Source organism: Lagopus leucura, unplaced genomic scaffold, assembly GCF_019238085.1.
Source record: "Lagopus leucura isolate 7727_CA_CO unplaced genomic scaffold, USGS_WTPT01 Super-Scaffold_100004, whole genome shotgun sequence".
NCBI lineage: Eukaryota > Metazoa > Chordata > Aves > Galliformes > Phasianidae > Lagopus > Lagopus leucura.
In genome coordinates, this window is record NW_024962264.1 from 19,254,956 (window position 1) to 19,278,151 (window position 23,196).

The 23,196-nt window shown below is 40.0% G+C and overlaps 1 protein-coding gene across 2 annotated transcripts in view; it reads right to left on the reverse strand.

The window, feature by feature from the left end:
- The window catches only part of SNX25 (sorting nexin 25), a 62,999-nt gene that overhangs the window by 13,946 nt on the left and 25,857 nt on the right, over window positions 1-23,196 (reverse strand). For both annotated transcript variants that reach the window (XM_042871644.1, XM_042871645.1), the window contains 8 exons: window positions 21,718-21,788; window positions 12,449-12,639; window positions 8,878-9,009; window positions 7,982-8,257; window positions 4,043-4,198; window positions 2,334-2,465; window positions 845-985; window positions 159-272 (listed from right to left, as the gene is read on the reverse strand). In XM_042871644.1, the coding sequence (XP_042727578.1) occupies window positions 159-272; window positions 845-985; window positions 2,334-2,465; window positions 4,043-4,198; window positions 7,982-8,257; window positions 8,878-9,009; window positions 12,449-12,639; window positions 21,718-21,788 (1,213 nt within the window). The remainder of the gene's footprint in view (window positions 1-158; window positions 273-844; window positions 986-2,333; window positions 2,466-4,042; window positions 4,199-7,981; window positions 8,258-8,877; window positions 9,010-12,448; window positions 12,640-21,717; window positions 21,789-23,196) is intronic.

Below are 23,196 nucleotides of genomic sequence, written 5' to 3' on the forward strand. Positions count from 1 at the left end.
AAAGCACAATGGAGAACTGGGATTTTCCAAATAGTGGCTGTAAAAGTGTGGTAAAAGGAAAATAACTGTGGTCATCAAATCCACGTAGGACAGAAGAGATGAACATACAGCTGTCTTAACTTTTGGTACTTTCATCACTCTGTGGTCTGCTTTCTTACCTGCAGAAAGTTATTAAGCTGGTTCTTAGACTTCTCCATGAACTTCTGGTCTATGGATTTGAAGGGCAGCTTGCTGAGTGAAGGCAACTGAACTTTCTTTAATGATGGAAAGCACTGTAGGAGAAAGGGCAACTCACTTAATGTGCATGTGCAGAAAAACAACAGCGGTGCCAGTTCTAGATGGAAATGAGATTCTGTAGTCTCATCTGCCTTCCATATCCTGCTCAGCATGCTGAAAACACCTTTCCCTTACCCACTGTGGGCTGACACATCTAAACCTTTCTGCAACTCCCAACACCACCATTATCAATCTTCTGCAAGACAGAAAAGGTAGAGCAAATTAATGGGAAATCTCCTCTGTTCGAAGAGTGTCAGTTTCAATACCTCTCCAGGAGCCAGAGACAAAATTTACTTTTCAAAACATTGACAGGTGCAAGTGGATTATTTAGATGTTGGGTCACTTCAGTAAAACACTCATTATTAAGAAAAAAAAGCAAATAATTCCATGTACATTTGGCAGAGGCAACGTATATATGGATAATGAACCTAGAAAGGGTGAAAGCCAAAAGACTGGAGAACTGGTCATATTTTTGTGTGTTATTCAGTGTTGGCTTTTTTCCCTTCTCCATATACGACCCTGACAACTTTTAGCAATCTACATCCTCTCCCTCCCTTGAGATTCATACCTCACTGAGCTTCCGGTGTAGGTTCTGAAACTCACTGAGCTTCCTGGGAACAGTCCAGTTCTTAGTTTCAGCTCCACCGACTTCTTGTAAACTCACTAGGACAGAGTAACAGGGCACTTGTTCTCCATTCTCTTCTGAAACCTTTTGGGAAAAACAAAAAAGCCCAACAAAAATACAGATAAGGTACAACTCTGAAAGTAAACAGTGGAACAATTTGTGCTGCCAGAGTGGCATGCAAATTCACTCACCATCACTGCACAAAATTTAAGCCTCTTTGTGAAGGCAATACATCAGAAAATCTATAGAAAACTCAAACTGAAAACTATACCAAAAGGTCACGTGCTTGTCTTAATACATAGGCAAGTAGCAGAAAGAACACCGTTCTCACCCCACCTGTTTGAGGGAAGTAACAATATATTTAAGCTTTCCAGACTTTTATTTATTTTTAAGATGACTTAATTCATCCAGATAGAAGAATAGAGTTCAAAATTCATAGAATTATGACACATTTTCTAAGAAGCCCATGGAAGTCTGACAATGCTTAATGCTTATGACAGGAGATTTGAAGAGCTGCTGCGATGCCAGCGCAGAAAGTACACAGTTAAAATATATCTGCGTCTTGTACAACTGCTCAGCTGCACCAGGAGAACATTCTCTGCAATGCACTCTTCCTGTATCTGACCTTGGAAACTGGGAAACCCTATCTGACTTCTGGGTTTCACATCTCTCTAGAGAAAAAGTGCAGCAGCATCCTGACAGAACACACAGCACCAGATTCAACTTCCAAAAACATGCCCGGTTCCAAGCACAGTTATTTCGGGAATTACCTTCCTGCTTTCTCAGCCAGAACACTGCAAAAAGAACTGCTTGAATAGCAGCTTCCAGCACATGGCTCAGAGGGAACAGTGTCTACCAGGAAGGTCCCCACCCTTTGGGTTTGTGTTTGCAAGTCTCCTGCAAATATCTCACAACAGCTATTTCTGAAAAATGGAAATGCTGATCTGAGCAACTTACTCTCAAATATAAAGCACTTTCTTTCTGGGTATCCTATCCTAGTCCCTTGAAACTGCAATACCATTACATATTGTAATACAAAGTGCAAAAAGTGTGCATATCTTTGAAGCATACTGGAGAGACAATCATGCTCAAGTGCAGAAGCACGATATTTATAGCATGAGGCAGCTCTAATGAAAAACTGTGCTCTTAAGATAGCAAACTAGTTTACCCAATGCCAAAACCTGCTCATATATACACAGGTGTTTTAATAACTCCATTACAACAGAATCTGGGCACTGGAAATGTTTCTATATAAAATACAGTAAACACTTGGGAAAGAAAGGAGTTCAGAAGAGACTGTTTTTTCTCGCCAAGCAAATACAAAGCACACACACGTACACAAAGGCAAAAGGAAAGCATATGCAATTTTTTTACCCTTCTCTTTCTGCAAGTTTGAGCTGCTGCAGAGGATGAAGACCCATAAAAACCATACCTCGCCTGAGATGATGAAGGCTTTCCACATGCCAAGATTCTCACACCACCAGTCTGTTCTTGCAATGTGCAACTGAAGGTCGTTATGCTCTCTCTCCATCAGAGTGATCTCATCCTTCAGCTTAGAAACAATCTGTAGAGGAAGATTTATCAATTACCACCGGGAAGAAAAAGCTTGGGTGGCACATCCAGTCACGTTTCTGAGGCCACTACTCAGAAAGGCAAGAAGATGCAAAAGACCAATTTATGTGCAAAAGAAAATGACAGTACACTTGTACAATAACGTTAGCCTCAAAGATCAGCTCCAATACTAAAATGAAAAACAAAAGGCACGATACTGTCACACTCTCAGGATAAAAGAGGCACATTAGATAGAATTATTTATTACACAGTTCATATATTGTAAGTTTTATTCTAAATTGAAATTACAATTACTGCAACACCACTTACTGAAGGCATTCTCCCTACCATTTTTCCATTTCAGATACACACAATGAGATGGAAGAGCTTGGGAATAGATTACATTTCCAGGAACAATGCTATAGTAACATTTACCCAAGTAGCTACCACTCAACTCACTTCAGTTTTGCAAAAGCGGAGGACTTTTGTGGAAACCACACATTGGAAAAAAAAAATATAAGATGTTCTCATCAGCACATAGCTCACAGCCAATCTCACAAAGGAGAAATAGCATATCTTACAATATCAGCAAAAATAACTATCTATACCTAAATCCCAGGGGACAGTATCTAGAAAGGGTAAAAGTACACATAAAATGTGGTATCTGTGTACAATCTGCTGCCAGGATGTGCTCCTGTGCTACAAGTTTTACAGCGAAGGCTCATAAATGTGATGAGGTGGTATATCGTATTATTAAAAAATAGACAGCTGCTTCCACATTTATTTGGAGTGGTGAGACCCTGGCACAGGCTACAGAGACAGGCTATGGCAGGTGGATGGTGTGGAAGGGACAGAGGGAGCAAAGCTGGCCACTGTAGTCTCCAAAGCTACTGCTCACACCCTGCTTTAGAGGCATATGTCCCTGGAGCAATGAGAATGAGTGGGCTGTCAACTTCTGTTCAGGCTAGTGTTGCTGCACTCACCCCATGTGCAAAGTAACTAAAGAAGGAAGGAAGAGCCCACAGTCCTGAGCCATGGTGTAGGCCCAGGCCATTTCAGCCATCCCCTTAGGATGATGAAAGTATCCTCTGCAGCTTTCTCCTGACTCCTTTAAGTCACTTTCATGGGTCTTTTGTTCCTTTATTTAAGCAAGCCCATTGCATATTGGGACACCATGACACTGCTGTGCTACTTGCAAGACAGCAGAGGGAGCAGCAGTTAATGAGCACAGCCCTACACTGCAGCGCTGCAGATGCAGCAAGGACTGAGCCAGCTGTCACAAACAATTAATTATACAGATCTAAGTGGGCAGAGATGCAAGGAAGAAATCTGATTTGCTGTGGACAGAGCAACAAGACTATAGGAGGAAAGGTCATTATTTTATGTTAAAATTAAAATCACAGCTGCAGTTGTATTGACAGTAGCTTTAAAAAATAGGAAAAAAAACAGTTATCACCAAGCTCTGATTGCACTTTTAAAAACAGGGTGAACAAAAAAGGCATCGGATTTGTCCAGAAAGGGCCTGATATGACTGGATATTACATAAACACATCATACGAAAAAAGGACTGAAGACAACCAAGGTACTCACCTTTTTGTTGGGTTTTGGTGAATTACATATGGAATTTAGAGCCTGTTTCTTATATTTAAGCTTGTCATTCAGTTGGCGAAGCTTATTTACAGCATAACTGGCCTGTTCATTAATTCCTGTGCTGCATTCTTCAGTAGCTTGTCCACAACCTTGGCTCTAGAAACAGAGGATGGGGATGACTGCATCATTAAGGTGAAAAAAGGAAAAATTTTGTTTGCTCTAAATGCATTTCACGTGTATAAACATTTATTCTTCATCTAGATAAACATGTAGGTCTATTGGCATATTAGTCTAACAAATTCTCATATATACTTCAACCAGCAGATCCAATATGAGACATAAGAAAAGAATGTCAAATTATCATTTCTACTACATCTGCATGAAACTCTTCCAAACAAAAATGACCTTTGAGCTAAGTCTGTGGTGTGACAGGAAGAATCAACGCTTCTTTTAAAAGCAGCAACAGCTTAGTAACTCGATATTCAGAACCAGACAGGACAGCAAATACTCAGCACTGAACTGGAAGGTAGTAAGACAAGGGGAAAAAAAGCAGAGCTCTTATACACAGTCCTGCCTCCAACAAGCCTTCACAAAACAGATTTAGCAGCCTGTAGAACCAGCTAACTACAACCTATCTCTCTGTAAACAGATTTTACTGCTGTTTTTAGAAATGCTAATAAAAAATGTGTCAGAAGCACATACGCGTTACCTAAATTCAGTAATCATTTTCTCATAGTCATTGAAACAAACCAACTGATTTTCCCATCTGCTGCACAGCAAGCACGTGGAAAAAAATGCAGAACTTCACACCTTTCAGCAACTTCCTCTTTAACAACTTCTGACATTTGCCTTAACTTCCCTGTTCTTACGGTAGCTCCTCAAATAGGAACGAAGAGGCTGAGATCCAGCAAACAGCACTGTGATGCACCCACCATCAGCAGTGTCATCCTCAGAAATCTCTGAGGTTTGCCTGTGGCTGAATGGATCTTGGTTTTATCGGTGGGATGAATCTAATCCACAAACAAGGGACAGACTTTGTGTTATTTAATGGTATTTCCACTAAATAAGTTTCATCTCATTTTAACATAAAGCTAACAGAAGGAAATCTCTGAGTTTACATCTTAGTGAAATAGGTTTGAGAAGGTTACAGTAGCAGCAATAATTAACCTCCTCAGTTTGGTCCTTCTAAAGGATGGTAATGTAAGGTAGGAATCAGGAGTTCTAGGCAAAGAAATCCATGCTCTTTTCCAGCTCTGCCTTTGTCTCCTATGTGGCTAAGCAAATACTAGCTGCATGCCATGTCCTTCCATCTGCTTTGCATGATCTGTAAACTTTGTGAGTCAGAGACTGCTTCAAAGCACGCGTGCAGAGATTAGCTTACAGCTTCTTAACTACAATAATATAAATAATAAATACTAGCAACACTGGACTTTATTCCAAACTCCACAGATCATAAGCCAAACATTTGAACCTGCAGGGAAACACAGACGTCATACAGAATCAGGAATATTAGTTTCAGCAGGGAAGAGCTGGCAGCTACTCCCACCAAGCCTGGCTCCACTCACCAAAAGACTGCATTTAATTACAAAGCAGTGAGGCTCTGCTCCCAGAGGAAGGCTGTAAGATCCGTCATTAAATGATTCTGAGCCTTTCAGCAGGAAAACAGTGCTGAATGCAAGTTTGTCATAAAATGACAAATTACAAGATAGCAAGTTACCTCCAATAGAATTATCAGATTTATCAAATAATCAATCAACATACTCAAAGCTGAGACCGTAATGGATTGTGCTGCTTTCACCTTATCTCCACTGCACAACTTCTATTTCCACTAGATCTCCAGAACACAGACCTGGGACTCTGCAGTGATCTGCCACAGAGCTCCAGCACGGCCTCCAGGCTTGTCCTGTTTGCTTTTGTGTCTTTACTTGTGACCCTTAAATGGAGCTTCGTCCATGATACAAACAGTGATGACAGATGAGATGGAAGAGCTTGTTCCACTAGCAGCAGGACCAGCAGAGCGTGCCCTCACCTGGTTTGGTCTTCTCACATTCCATCAAGGCTCACATTTGTGTCCTCCCCCCAAAAGGGCACTACATGGCTTTTATCTCAACAGAAAAGTGAATGGAAACTGAAAACACACACACAACTCCCACATTGCCCAAGAAAATGTGAATATAGACCACCAAAATCCAAACCAGCCCCAAAACAACCAGTATTCACTGTCTACGTGGAAACCTCCAGGCATACCGAAGTCTCAACTGCAGATTCTTATATGTGGGGAAAAAAAAGCTGTTTGCTAGCTAGTAGCTGGTATTTCCACCCACAGTTGGAAGGCTATTGGAAACTTCTAGAGGAATAACTTGCTATAATTTATTCCCACCCCAAATACTCTGAAGCCTGGTGCAGAGCCATTAGGATCACTCTATTAGATGATGCTCTAACAGCACATGCAACTTTGCACTTAGCTTGTAATTTAAAAAGATGCAGAAAAACTTCAACCCTATAGAAAAATTTGGCCATATTTTAGTCTTTAAGGTTTCACAGCAAACACAGCCTTCAAACAAGGCATGCATTTAAGCAAGCACAGAGAGGAAAAACCGATGATGCCTATGTCCAAGATCTGATTGTTTCAGCAGTGAACATTATCTGACAGTTAGCTCAGTCCTAAAGCATGGTGTCAGTTTTCCTTGAGAAATGGTTATCACCACTGGTGGGAATGGTGAGACTCTGAATAAAATACATGAAAAGAATAAAAAGGGCAGAACTCAGAACAGAAAGCATGGTGCAAAAAGAGTAACAGCACTTCCCCCAAGTCCAACCAGTGCCAAGAAAAGGGCAGGACATTCCTGACATACCTACCACTCTCAACACACAGCTGGGTCAGCCATGAAAAAAAGAAAGCAGGTCTCGAATACTTGGTCAAGGAAAAGGACTCTGAGAGAAATGAACAATAAAAAACTGAGCAAGCTCTCAAGATTGTGTGGGAAGTAATTTCTTTACAGCAGCTCATCTGAATTAGTTAAAGTAATATTTAAAGAGCAAGCAGGAAAGCCTTAGGCTTTGGAATAACTGCTTCTAAATGCTCAGGTTGGCATCAGCACCTCTGGATTCTGCTCTCATTTTTCTCACTTGGATTCAGTTTTTGACAAACCAGTACATGTCACTCTGTTCTGAGCAAAATGAAGATATTACAGCTGCCCTGAAGTGGCAGCCTGAGTGAAAGACGCTCACAAGCCTGAGAGAATGCCCTTGTCAAAGTGTTCTTAGATCAAAATAACCAGTTGCCCCAGCATGACTGATTTAGAGAACCCACTGGAAATGCCTGCCCCAAGGCAGCAGCTGTTGGGTTACTGCTTGGCATTTGAAATGTTCTGTTTCAGTATCTCGAGTTGCACTGCTATTGTAATCAGTTTATTCTTCCAACACAAGTCTATTGTTTTGTTCCATAAATTAATAAAAAACACTAAGATTCTATCTTTTCCTTTTACCTTTCTCTTCCTTTCTTGCAACTTTAAGACCCGCTTAGTACCTAGTATGTGCAGGGAGGGAAAGCATGGAGAGTGTCCAAGAGAAATGTACAAGATCACTGACACTTCCTTGACTGACAAATGAACCAGCTGAGTTTGTATGAGGTATCTTGCATTCTGAGATACTAAAAAGCAAAATGAAAGATAAGGAATACAAAAGGCTTAGAAATCCAAAATAGGTACTTTTAACTAATTTGAAGTTGTCAGCCATTTTGTACCGTTTTGTTTCAAAGAGATTGCAAACACTGAGTTTATCCACTGAAACTACAGAAGTTATAATATTTATAAACATATTAGAAAAAAAAGAAATCCAAAGCTCAAGGACAGAAGATGCTTCCACACACTTTAAACAGGATCATCTCCAGCTCATTGTAACTAAGCAATGTTGAAAGAAATTGTCAAGGTGACTCACAGCTTCGTCTTTGTCCTCAGGAGTTACTTGGACAGAACTTCTTTCTTCTTCCTTCTTGACTGATCTCTCATATAAATCACTGACGATAAATGAGGGGTAATATCTGTCCTTCAGAGTTTCATAAACATCTGCCTGAATTCTGTAGAATACTTCAATGCCTTTATTACCCACAAGACTTTGCTCTACTTCTTTATAAAGTGATTTTTCCACAGGTATTTCTCTGCTTTCCACAAAAAAATTCTGGTAAATGTCACTCACCAGCTGAGGTATTTCAGCCTGCAAAGCAAGGATGGGAGATGAAGAGAATAATAAATAACATTCACAATACCAGGATGGCTCTGGATCCAGGTGCATAACTTGGAGGGTGATCAAGCTGATTTTACGCCCAGATGAATGAGCATATTTGCAAACCTCTTACTGAGATCAGGCACTCTGCCTGTGCACCTGTGCAAAACAGTCCATTTCACAAGGTAAGCACTGATATTTGTTAAGTGAAGAAACAGCTGTGTTCTAAAATTATCAAAGCTCCTCACCCATTGCTTTTAAAAGCACACCGGAGACACGTGCACCAGGACAGGAAACTGGGTATTTTCAAAATGCAAAACCAATCTCCTATTGCACACTTTCTCTCTGGTGGAGAGGGAAATTAGTACTTCTGCCTATGAGGTATCATTTTTTATAGGTCACGATGCCACATTAAAAAAAAAAAAAACAGAAAACTATTGTCACTATCAAAGAAGTCCACAATTTTTAGTTGCCACACTATCCCCAGACATTAAGAAGCTAAAAAAAGAAGTCCAAAATTGCTCAGTACCCATCCTATAGCATTGCTATTTTAAAAGCAAGCAGATATCCTGATTCATATACAAGCCACATGGACTTGCAGTTTTTCCCACCTTGTTAGCACTCCTCAGGTTCTCCACAGACTCCCACAGATCAATCAAAGCCACCTTGTCCATTCTGTCCATATATATTCGAAAATGCTCTCGGTATGAAGGGTTGGCCAAAATTTCTTCAAACTGAAGAATCTGAAGAAAAGAAAAACAAGTGTAAAACCTCTCAAAATACCTACCTGGCACCAAACAGTAAATCTTCATCACTGATCTAGACTAGGGTAACTAAGGTAATCAAACTATGCTTCCAAGGTGAAGTTCCTAACAACCTGAATTCTTTCACTTGCTGCCCAGAGGTTTTCAAGTAGTTCAGCCACATTTTGTGAACAGAATTTAAATATGTCTTCAGCTCTTATGTCCTCTTGTTATCCAAAAGAGACAGCTGTACACACATGGGAAACAACAAAAACAAAGACAACTGGTTGTAGTTTGCTCATCTTCTGCTTTGAAAAAAGTTTACATTCTTTCTTTGCTACTCATGAATTACCATAACAACTCTGTGAATTTGGAGAAAGGCAAATGTTAGTAAATGCCCTTTAATTTTAAGGAAGATCAATAAGCATTCTTAGAATCACCTCGCCAATTTTTCTCCACATAAGCAACATCCATCTCAATCCAACAGGAGGTAGCTTGTGGGAAAAAATTCAGCCTTGAAGGTTTCAAAATGGCATTCTTAGGTAAGTCTGATTTTTTTCAGAATGCCTTGAATAATCCCCAAATTTCCTCATGTCATTGTTCATGGTGCACTGTAATAATTCATTTATTCACAGACACTGCATCTCAAATTAATTCTGATATTCAGCACTTCATTTTGAGCTCACTTGGCTTTTCTTAGTTTGCTACATGATGTGGAAGCCCACTCCTGCCGGAAGACACCACCATCTTCAGCAAAACAGAAATTTCAGCTCTCCTTTATATCCCCACATGCCATACCACCACTTACCCTGACATTACATGATTTTACATTCTGAAGCTCAGAAATCACAGTGAAAATCTTACCAATCACCAATTAAATCAGAATCTATCCAAGGACCATGGAAGCAAGCTCTTCCAGTATCATTACGAGCACAGACTCCCTGCAACTTAAAACCTCTCAGATAGCTTCTGGATAGTATTCTCTTTGGTACCTCACAGCAACTCTTACCATTCACAGACCATAGCTACACTAAGGAGATGCTGCAGCTCCATGGACTATGTCACAGACGTGGCCATGATTATTTGTGCTCTGTACAAAAGCCATGAACAAGTTATTTGCTAAATGAACACAGGCAAGAAGAACTCAATTAACTTACTGCAGTGCCGCAAGTAAAATTTCTAAGAAAAAGGTCCAGGAGAAAATAAGAAGAGATGTGTTATATATTACACTAATTAAAACTCTATTTTCTCTGAAAGCAAATCTAACACCCAGGGCACACAGTAAATCAGAATCAGAGCTACTGACAATTCAGATTCAGGTGGTAGCTGAGTGCCTTTGTTCATTACTTTTAAACATTTGATTATAATTTACACATTTGAAATAATGGGCTAAGTGAAATGTGCAAAATCAGTACAACCTTGTGACTCATACATATTTATGAAAGAAAAAAGTGACACTTTTATAATTATCTTCTGCTATAAAAAAAAGTATTTCTAAGCACATCATTTTTGTTTCTTAAATCTGTAACAGGAAAACTGACAACTCCAGATAATCCATCCTCACATTTAAGACCATAATCAGAACATAAAGCCTTACCAGCACCTCTATTACTGCCCTAGAACTGCAAGAAAGGCAAAGTAGGAAGCAGAAATGAAACCAAAATATGCATTTAGGCCACTGGTCGATTTATTCTTTATTCAGCTAGCACCAAACATTTCCCAGAGTTAATGATGTATTCAAACTCCTGTACTACACTTGCATAAAACAATAATTCAGAACACTATCAGTAAACATCTGTTTCTGACCTATTTCATACACATTAAAGGCAAAATCCCAAGTTTTTTACTACAGGAGCTAGCTATTCTGCAGGTTAAGCACTAGCTTAACAGAAAAGCTTTCACAACAGGCTTCAACAAGAAGTTAAGGGACAGCAGCAGCAACTTCTACATCAGTTTACCTGCTAAATTTTAAAGGAACATTTTGTCCCGTTGCTGTGAAAAACCCAAAATGCCTGTACAGAAGGGGCTGGGGGCCTTTAAGAGCTCAGACTGCAGCTACTGCAATACAGGCAGTGGATGAGAAGGAATGACAGTGAAGGCAGTCCCCCACACAAAGCCAAGCCCCGGGCATTTCACTGTGCTCAGCGAAGAGCAGCATGGCTGCTGCCTTGTGTTCAGGCTCCCTGAGCCTCTTTTCTGGTCGCACTGCACTGGGAACAACAGAACAGAAAAGCAGTTTTCCTGTTTACTGCTCTGACATGGATGAGGGGGAGGTTTTTGGTTTCTTTGTAGAAACATATCAAAACGTGCAGAAGCAGAGAAGCACTAGATCCTATCACTTGTACTGCCAATGCAACCATCAGCACCCCTACCCAGTGCACCTTCACTACCCGACCCCGTTTCTCTAACAGATGTATCCAGGAAGCACAGACCCTCTCAGCAGGCCCTGAACAGTCTGCTCAGAAGCATCAGTGACCTTCAAGGTTCTGCCACATGCTTCTCTCTGCCTTTTTCCCACTGGCACCACTTGCTCCATTCAACTTCAGGAAACAGCTCTGGGCTGCCTCAGCACAATCTTTGACAAACTATCTGAAATGGCTCTTGAAGGACAAGTGGAGGGTGGAGAGCTGCCCTCTTTAAACCACATTCACAATGAGCGATGCGTAACCGGTAAGGAAGAGTTGCATGACAGAGAAACAGTACACTCAGTTACAATTATTATAAGGATGCAACAAAACTTGGAAATCCTGCAAGAAGGGTTAACTTCTTTGTTCTACCTACACAAAAAGATAAAATCTTCTAATCAGAATACAGAAATTGCTTGCTTTGCCCAGAGGGGCAGAGTAAAGTACACAAGGAAGCAACTAAACAAAATTTAGCCAGACTAATTAGCTATGATTTTATTTTTGTAGCTGCTGACTAATGCAACAGCAATTATGCCTGTTGTTTTATTGTTTTTTTTTCCATTCCTAGAGTAGAGTGACGTAGAAAATAAGCAGTCAACAGTCTTAAGAGTTTCTCCTGCAGGGACTGCTCTTAGTTTTACTAGTTGCTTTCTACAAGTAAGTGTTTGCTTTTGAGTAACTCAGTATTTACAAAACCCACAGGTATTTCCTACAGTAAATATAACAAGAGGCAATGAAACATTACGCATATGTTGAACTCTTTTGAAATAAAGTTGCTGCCACGATCTCACGAATTCCCTGCACACAGTATGCCAGCTAATCCTGATTTTCCACAGTCAGCAACGTTCCAACCTGGATGATCAATGAGTCTTTCCAGATACTACAGCAGTTATTTCCCAACAAAAAATGTACAGCAATTAATTTACACTTCATTCCTGAGGGAAGGGAGGATTAATGACAGCAGAGTTAATATGAACCAGGGCTAGCACATTTAGAATGACCTTCAGGCTATGTAAGAACTATTCAGTTCATACCTTCTGACTCTGAGAGCCATCTCCTTCATCAGAAAAGCCGTCCTCCTGTTGATCATAAGCAGGCCCCCCCAGGATCCTTATTCTCTTCTCACATTGCTTCTTTGCTACTGTCAACTGATTAATATACCTCTTCATGTTGCGAGCTCTCAGCAGGTCAGCTTTCATTGCTGCAGTTTCTTTCCCTTTTGAATCTGAGAAGAAAGCAAATCAGAGATCATTTTTTACAACACAAAAACGTTATCTCCACAGTGCCTCTGCGCCCTGTGTGATCACAGCATTTGTCATTTGGGAATCAACTGTGCCCATGAGTACAGCTGCTGTGAAGTTTGTATATGAATTTGGATTATTTTGAAATGTTCTCCAGTGATGCCTCGTGTTTATATAAAACAGTTCGGGGGGAAAAAAAATGTCCATTGAATGCTGATTTATTCAACTCTCTCACCATCATTTGCTGTAAGACACGGATTCTAAATTTTTACTACAGGTTGTACATTTCTCAGACAGCATTAGGTGCTACCTGCAGCCATAGTGTACAATAAGTCACTGAGTGGATAGTTTACATACCTCACTGAACATAAACTGAACATAACTATGACTGAATACAACGAGGACCAGACTCAATCCTTCCCAGCTCAGCATTCCATATTCCCATGCATATCACTTGTAAATCCAAATTTCTTGAGCTAGATGCAAACAGCACAACATATGGTCTCATCCCCAGACCATATGAAAAATTGAGATGACTAAAAAAAACTAATAATGCCCCAGCAAGACTGTACAATTCTGTTGAGTAGTGAAGTAATGAGAAAGACAGTCAGCTGAACAGGGCTTGGTAACAGAAGGTATGATGTTTGAGTATTCTATTTAGTTATTAAGAAAACCTAAGAAACAAAGCAAAACAAAACTTAGCAGATAAAGCATATAAAAAAACCTGAGCTGAAATCATGCCTGTTTTGTATAGCTGCAGGGTGCAACTGATTCACATTTCTACATTGGTTTTAATATCCTCCTGCTCCAGAAAACATTCCTGCTTTTTCAGGTTGGAACTAGAGCTCTGTAGCAAAGTACTTGGGCTTCTATTCAGCTCAGGATTAATTCACTGCTCAGGGATAAACTACAGAGATGTATTGTGCTATTTTTTTGAAATATCAAATGTAATAAAATGTTGTGGATAAAAACAGCATTCCATTTGCAGAACAGCTACGAGAAAGAAACAACCATACAGCTAGATTCTGTGAACGCATACAAAGAAAAAGGAAACCTTTTTGGAATGACTTCAAATAGGTACCTGAAATACATTTCTAATACACTGAACTATCTTTCCTTTTAGATTTTTTTTTTCCTATTTATTTACCCTTAAAAGCAACATGTGAATATCTTCATGAGCTCTGCCCTTCATATACTGAGGGGCAACTCAAAGCGTGTAGAGATCCATAAATCCCTACATATAACATGAATACTGATATACTCCCAAAATATTTTACTATATTCTTAATCTTACTTCTTTTGCTGCACGTATTTATACATGTTAGTATGGAAGCTTCCTGATTCACGGACTGTTAGTGTGTCTTATTTGCTAAGTATCATTTACATCTGAGCTGCCACATAATAGTGAACTACATAGATAATACTCACTGAAGCAAAAGATAAAATGAGTTTACCATGAAAGAAATAAGCCATCTGTTTTCCTGGCATGTTATCTCCACAGGGAAGTCAACAGAGCATTTAATTTAGTGTTTCAGTTCCCTGACGGGAGGTACCAGTATTACTGAGGGAAAAGGAGAGAACAACAAAAGGAAAAAGAAGGAAGAAACCTGAAGCACAAAATAGTTCTCCCTCACATTAAATATACTGACAATACAAATACACTGACAGTAGATTGAATTTGAAAGATTAAAACCCACCATTTCCCTTGCTCCACCCGACTTCAAGATGGTTTCTGGAAGTTCACAGTTCTCTCAAAAGCTTAAATACTTTGGGCTCAAAATGCATGCATACTGACAAGCATAGGCCTGACAGAACCACTGCCCAAATCCTCCTCACCTCTCCTTTCAGCTATAGTGCCCACAGATAGACCCACACATCCTCATCCCCTGCGCTAGCAACTGCCATGCATCTTAGAATCATTAAGGTTGGAAAAGACCTCTAAGATAATCTAGTGCAATTGCCCACCTTCCACCAATATTGCCCACTAATCCACATTCCTCAATACCACATCTACAAATTCTTTAGACATCTCCATGGATAGTGACTCCACCACCTCCTTCAGTGCGTGCCAATGCACTGCCACTCTTGGAGAAGAAATAATAATCCTAATATCTACTGTGAACCTCCCCTGGTACAACTCCTCAGCCTCCTCTTCTGACTGCATCTTTCTCCCTTACTCCTCTGCAGACAAAGCTGCCACTCTGCAGAGCTGACTGACTCTTACTGCTCAAAACCCGACACTTTCAAAGTCAATGACCAATGCCATATAATGACCTTCTTAAAACTTCCTTAGCAAAGAGCAACACGTTCTCAGAGGGTTTTAGAGGAAAACGTGCTTATTACGTTGTCTTACATCCTGTGATTGTAGAAGGCCTCCAGGAAAGAAAAACAAACCCTACACCACACCCGCTTCCTGGGATGAATTACTTTGAAAATACCTTCACACCCATAACGAGCCACTCCATGTCAAAACCACTTGGGGTGGAGAGCTGAAGATCCCACTGCCAACCCACTCCTGTCAGCAGGAGAGCCTGGCATTGAGGTCCCCCTGCCAACAAACAGGAGGCCCATGCAGAGCACTGCAGCGAGCAACGTGCTCTTTTCAATCCATCCTCTCCTGTTACCACAGCACTGAAATACAAATACAAGCCTTTTCACCATTTCTGAGAATCAGTATGTTCTCTACATTCAGACATCCTGGCAAAAGCCAGTTAAAACCAGAACGTTACAGAAGCAGCAGCTTGCATTTATTCACATATCCTACAGTAAGCACCAATAAAGGGAAGAGAAGCAGACATGCTACTAATGCTGTTCCACCACCATGCAAAGAAAGAAAATGCAAGATTTGGACAATTATTTACTAGCAAAACTTCACAATTTTCAGATGTTCCCCCCCCCCCCCCCCTTGAAAACAAACAAACAAACAACCTGCTTCTCATCAGCAAAACGAGACACATGCTTCCTCCACAAGCTGCACATGACTTTTCCAGCAGCAGTTAATCAGGAACTTCTTCACTGTCCCTTTCTCCATAGGCTTCTCATTTTAATAGTTACACTGCAAAAATGTAACTGAAATGGAAACAAGTCTTGTTCTTTTAGAGCTTGGAGAAAGACAGTTGCAAGTCACCTGGCAACAAGCACAGCAGCACTGACTGTCTCCAGTCCCTGGAGGAACTGCACATGCGTGACTTCGTATGCATTTCTGTAGAACCTTTTTGCAAAAGCTCAGCTTAGCACATGCACAGCCTACTTAATGCTACATTAAGCTGAAGTTCTACTGAGCATTTAGGCCACTACTCTGACATTTAACAAGAACCACAAATTTACAGAAAGATAATAGAATTGTACATCTACCTGACCACTGCAGGGCTAATCAAAATTGTATATAAAGGAGGGCATTCTCCAGATGCCTCTCAAACACTGACAGATGTGGGGCATCAACCACCTCACTAGGAAGCCTGTTCCAGTGTTAGACCCCCTCACCTCAAATGCTTCCTCATGTCCAGTCACTTGAAGGGACATTATGGAGAATTCAGGTGCTGATTCTTAGAAACATATAGCACAACACACCCTTCAACATCACAGTGACTATATGGTAAATTTGAGTGTGGGAGAAAGTATGTTCTTTACAGCTACATAACTCTGACCACATATAGCCTCTATGTTCCTCTTGGTCACTTCTGTCTGACCAGTCAGCCTTCCTCCCACCCTCTTTTGGCCATCACTAGCTCACACAAAGGATCTCAGGAAAAGGAAGCAGCAGCTCCTCTGGGGAGCTCACTTGAAAATAACAAATGAAAAGAATCAGTCTGCCACAATCAGAGTCATTTCATTTCCATCCGCAAGAATCACACAGGCACGGCCTCACCAGAACTCAGTGGAGGATTCCTTCCATATATTCATGCAAGTACAGCTGTATGCAGCTCTTTAAACACTGCCAACAAGCTATGCAAAAATAGTTGTGCATCCCTTTGTGGGAGATGGTGTGGTGGGAAGGCATAATCTAGTTTTGTCATAATTAAGTTAGATGGCATCTGTAATGCACTGGAACAGATCAGCATCCATCTTACTCCACCCGAAATTATCTTCCTGACAAAACTCACGCATCACAACCCACTCTTCCAAGTCAGTTTGGAGTCTGAGTTTCCAAAAGAAAAGCCCCTTTCTAAAGCTGAATGTTCAAGCACCTTTCAGAACTACAGTACGTAATGAAGCCTACCCACAGGCAACTCTGTTTCTGCGTAAGCCTTCAGCTCCACTTCAAAACCAAGTATCTAGATGCACAGTGGAAATGCTCAGCAGTAGAAGCCTACTATCACTCAGTAGATTTTTTCATTCAGAAATAAACAGCTGCTTTTTCAGTCTGTCTCACAACACCTGCTTGAAAAGGAACAATTTTCCTCAACAAAGATGTGGTCAGTTACAGTGCGGTATCCAAAAATCAGTTCTAAACTGCCATGGTTTCTGGTCATGCTGTCACACCGATGATGGAGAGTGAAGAAAAACAGAAGGTAAATAAAATAAATCCATTCAGAATATTGGAAACTGTCCTCAAAGAGATTTGCTCGGTGTTACCTGAAGACAACTACATACAGCAAACTTTCAGGTAAGCATTTGTAGTCTTTCAAAACGTGAAGGATACATGTTTTGTACAGAAAAATGGAATTCCTAAAATGGAGGCTCAAATTTGATTCAGTATTTCCAAGAGATCAATTCTCACCAAAAGGTAAGATAAAGTTGGATATTGGTTTTCATTTTTCAGGAAGATGTACAAAGATGTTATTTTTCCAACCAGAGCACGTGTGGTTCAAGAAAAGAACACGGTCCAAAAATATCAACAGGATGAAATAAGGATGAGTAAAAAACAAATCTCCTTGTACAGTCATTGCTGCAATGATGCTGACAGTTTCGGAAGAGGGTATATAGAAGGACAGTTAGGAGAAAAAGCAAATGCTGAAGGCTTCAGCAATCTTGTGCATGCATGAATGGGGAATGTAGTGTCAGCAAGCAAGATAACAGCTTCTACTTACAACGGCCTGCACAACTCCAAAAATAAATTGTCAGCACCTCTGCAAACATTAATGCTACACTAGGTTTCTTACTGTTCACCTTCAGCAATGACTGAACACAATCCTGGACACAGAAGTTACATCACCCATCCACAGCAGCACTGTAAACCTCTGAAATTATTCTGCTCTTTTAAGATATTTGACTCTCTCAGGGAGTCAAATGCTAAACCTATTGCTTAAAATGGATTGGATGCTTTTGTATACCTTCCTTTGCTCTTCTAGGCTCATATGCCAAAAGATTCAAGTAATAAAATCTGAAAAGGAAAAAGACCCTATAACATGCCATTTTTTCCACTAGAGATGGTTTAATACAATGATGTTCAAAAGTACTTTCTGCTTTTCTTAAAAAGCTTTAACAGCTAGACATTTTGCCAATAGGTGGCACCAACACGAATTAAATTAAGAGCTTTGTCCTTGCTGAGGGACAAACATTCCTCTCAAACACCTCTGTGCACTGGCATTAAATGCATACTTCGTTGTTACTGAATCAAGCCATACAAAGTCAGGGAACCATAGCTCGTATTAGAAGTCATCATGATCTCAAGCAACTTATTCTTAAATAATAAACACCTAATACTTATCGTAAACCAAAACATTTTTGGTCTCATCAATCAACTGCAAAGGTACACATACCTGTTCAGTCCTACTTATTGCTGGTCCTGTACTTGCACAGTTTACTTCATTACATAGCAGCTAGCCACTCACTGCTGTCCACTCATGCCGCATCAACTGCTTCTCACAGCTGTTGCTGTACCTTTTCTTACTGAAAACACTGTGTCAGGAAAATCCCATGCCTCAAGCCGTTTGTTATTTTTATTATGTGCCCTAAGTCAATACCCAGGCACTAACAATGAAGGCGCATTCTCACAACGCAACCCTGCCATCAGAAAATGGAAATAGCTACAAGTTAAGACCAACCCCAGGCTGGAATCAAAGGGAAGAGATGCCCACTACACAAAAGACAGCGGCTCATTTACTAGTAGAAAAAGGGCAGTATCACACACTGACCAATCAGACGATTACAGATAGGCAAACAGGTACTGGGGAAAGAGATTTAAAAAAAAAAAAGAAAGAAAAATAGGAATGTGTAAACACTCCCATTTTGCAAAAAGCTCATGTGTATAGCTACTGACCATGAAATCTAGCAGTTGCAAGGTAGTGATATGCTCTGGCATGAAGAAAGGAAGCTATGAAATGGTAACACTACTAAAGTGGTGGTCTGTTCTATGAGCATTGATTTTCCTGTTTGGTTGTTTTCTTCCACGTGGCGCAAAGCTGTGCTCTGTGCATGTGTGTTCATTCCAATGCTTAAAGAAGGTACGACGGATCCTTTTTCTTTGAACTCTCCTTCAGATCCGTCATCAGATTAAAAAAAACATGTTTTTATTCCTTCAAAAGGAAACAAGAAAACCAAAACACAAAAACCTTTACAAATATGTATTTAACCCTCTACAGTCTGGGGGTTGTTCTTATAAGTTTTGCTGTGAACCGACTGAGAATGGAAACTTATGGAGATGAAAGCCTTAGTAGAGAAAATAAAAGGTAAAAAAATCTGCCTTTAATGTGCTGAACTACAATAGGATTGTACTGTAGGCTAGAGCTGAACATACTGTTCCACACAAATCAAAAGACATCATTTTCTTGAGGAACAGTTATTTAAATATAAAAGCTCAGTTGGAAGGGATCTTCAAACTGCCTGACTGCCACACAGAAACCTGAAGTACATAAATGAGAGCACTGTCCAAACACTGTTTGAACACTGACAGTGTGGGGCATCGACCACTCCACTAGGAAGCCTGTTCCACAAGAGGCCATAAAAAAAAAAAAAAGGCAGAATCAGCTTAACCACAGAATAAGTGGAACTTATCTCCTTTGTCAGAACAAACAGCACCAGGATTTTTACATCTATTTTGCAGAGCAAGGCACTTGCAGCTTCAGAAAAGTCTCTTCTCTTCAGTGCTCAGTGTATAGTTAACTGGATAAACTCCAGTGAGACCAAAAAATGATCATCAGTAATTAATTGCAGGAGCCTAAACTCCAAAAATATATTCCCCAAATCAATTCTTCTCACAACAATGCTGCACAAATGGAAATACAAGCTTAGCAAGATTGATTTTTTTCATAATGTACTCAGAGTTAACTTCCCCGTTTCATTTTATTACTTTATAAAACACATTCTCTATTCAATTCTCATCTAAGAAGCGTTAATATTTCTCTGTGATGCATGCTTGCACAAAAATTAATGCTAACTTTGCCTCCTTTTGGTACAATCAATATACCCCACAGGGATGGATATCTAACTCTATTTTAGGATGTAAAAGAAACGTACATCAGTGTTGTATTTTCAGAAATTCAAGGACAGACTCCAAACTCTTCAGACTAATAATCAAATTGTCTCCCAGCCAACCCCATGCCTCCTGGGGTGCTTCTTCTCCATGTTTCTAAATTATTTTTTCTTCCATTACACCCATATCACCTTTAAAAGCTTTCCTATGTGACACAAGGAACTAAACCCAAGATCTCTTTAGTTTAGTTTACAAACAAATCCATTCTTATAACAGAATCATAGAATGCCTTGAGTTGGAAGGGACCATAAGGCTCCCCAGCTCCAACCTCTGCTGGGGGCTGGGTGCCCCCCACCAGCTCAAGGCTGCCCAGGTCCCACCCAACCTGGCCTTGGGCACCTCCAGGGAAGAAGCACCCCCAGCACTCTGTGCAGCCTCAACACCCTCTTCCTAACACCTAATCCATGAATGTTCAATCCCCTGGCTTGCCTGAGCTACGCTGAATGAAAAATTGTCAATGGCTGCACCTATGAAGGTTGCAGCACAAGAAATGCCTTCTAATTATTTTCATAGTAACAAGAATAAATACAAAGAGCACAATAGCACTGTTTCATAGAGCAAATTCTCAGCTACACAACACACTTTTTCAACAAAGTTACCAGCATTAGCTCTGCTTCGCACATACTTCCATACCAGAAATCATTCTGTCAGACTGCCTCTCTGCTGCCATCTGTCACACAGCAACAAAATGTAATGAATATTGGTGGGAAGGTTCAACCTCTACTGCTATACCACCAACATCTGCCACAGGTATTGTAGGCCAACATCATAAAATAAGAGGCGTTACTTTTGGAACAGTCTTCATAAAAACTGTGGGTGATGGGCTGCACTGATATCAGGACATGCCTGATAACTTAAATCTGCTCTTTTTTTAGTTTAAAGCCATCTCCCCTTGTCCTGTCATTATCAGACCATAAAATATGTTGGTCCCCTCCTGCTTGTAAACTCCTTTAACTCATATTGTCCATTGTTTTCTATTATGGTTAGGTGGATCTCAAACATATCTGTTCAAGCAAAAATTTTGTTTGATAGTTTTTCCATCAATAAAATCTCTTGAAGATATCCCACAGCTCTGGTACATTTTGAGAACACCCATAAAAAAGTATATACATCTTCAATATAAGCACAAATGTAAGATGCAAGTTCACATGCATTTCAAAAGGTAGATGTTGCCAAATCATTGCAGAGGGATTTAAGAGCACTCTGTACTGCAACATAAAAATGCAATATGATGAGTCAAAATAAAGTCTGACTAATAATTACACTGCAATTCCTAATTCTGTGCTTTGAAAGAACAGATACTTTAAAGAATGGATTGCAGGAATAAATAAGAGCAAGCAACATTCTCAGCATAAGAATTTGCAGTGCCAGAAATCCAAGATGCAGCAAGTTCTGAAGATTAAAAAAAATATAGCTGCAATCTTTTTCTTGACCCATCAGCTTAGATGGGAACAGTACGGCAGGGGGGTGGAAATACACCATGGAGATTTTAGAACAATCAGGCAAATGAAATAGAACTGAGATACTAATTGCACAGCATTCCTAAAATCTGTCTAAAAATCCCCCATAAACTGATCTATTTCTGGAATTCAGATAGCTTTGCAAAATGAAAACAACAGATATGACTGGTAACAAACAGGATTCTTACCTTTCTGCCTCTTCACTTGGGGAAAATTGCTGATTGTGGTTGCCTGAACTATTTCCACTACAATCTGATACCTAGTTTTAAAAACAGCAGCGGATAAAGAGGGAGGAGAGAAAGAAAAAAAAGAAACGACAGTGTTAATTATTACCTATCTATAATATATATATGTATATTTTTTTTTTTTTTTTTTTTTTACAGTACATTCCTTATACAGCATAATTAAGAATGAATAAAAAACACCTCCCCCTTCCCTTAAAACTGAGCTGTTGCTCAGTATGTTTACAACCTAAGCAATAGTGCACACAGGGAAGAGAGCAGGGAAAAAGACAGTCTTGAAACAAATGGAAAACTCCCAACTTGCAATAGTATTCCTTTCTCTCTAATGTTTCCACGGCACAGACACTTAGTAAACACAGTAAGTCATGCCTTTAACATGAAGAGTAAATACAAATTTGCTGTAGGAAACTAGGATGGGAATTCAGTTCAAGATCAGACAGCTGTATATTAAGGTTCTTCTAGCTAGCGTACAAATATGGAGCTTTTGCACTTCTAGGGGGAAGAAAAAGTTCTAAAGTACTCCACCCGAGGAATAATTATAAGCAGCTTATCACCCAGATCTATACTATACACAACGCAAAACAGCTACCACAGTTAGTAAACTGAATTTTAACATCAGTTTTGTAACAGCAAAGGAAACAGTTTCCAATTAAATCTTCTACAAACATCAAAATCTGGGTCATGGCAACCTTTCACATTTCTCTCAGCACATTTACTTTGGAAACTAGTAATACCAGTAATAAAGAAGTCTTCCAGTAAATTTAACTAATCTCTGTAGGAGTTACCTAACCTCGATCGACCAACTCTGATAAAGCCTAGTGCCCCATGGGAAGTCTTCCATGACTACTTAATCCTCTGTTTAAGAGAAGACCTGTGACCCATAGAATATATGGTCCTTCATCTACGGTTCACCAATGTTATCCATTTCTCCCCATCCTTCCTTCCTCCTGTAAATTTTTTAGTGTTTGTTTGGACAACCTTTGCCTCTTCATAAGCGTACTGCTGTACATTCACTTCCAACTACACTTTCCAGGTGTTTTTTTCTGCAGTGATCCTGATTCTACACAACTCCTTCAACACCAAACAGAAACTCAAGAAGCTGATTTACCTAAGCAGTAATTCTATGATAACATGTTTGCAAATATTTCATTTTTTAACCCTATTTCCTTTTGCCATTATTTTTCCCTCATTTCCAGCTATCACCATAGTTCTTGTTCAATAGTTTGGAGTAGGAAAAGCCCCACAAGGAGCCTGCTCTCTGTGGAACTCTCTGCTCAGACACAGGATTCCCAAACAATTCTGAGCAGCTCACTTAGGCTTTTGGTGCCTTGGTTCTTTCATCTGTAAAATGGGCCACTCACCTCACTCCAGCATTCTAAGGTTAAAAACACTGGACATGATGAAATTACCAAGCACCACAGAACA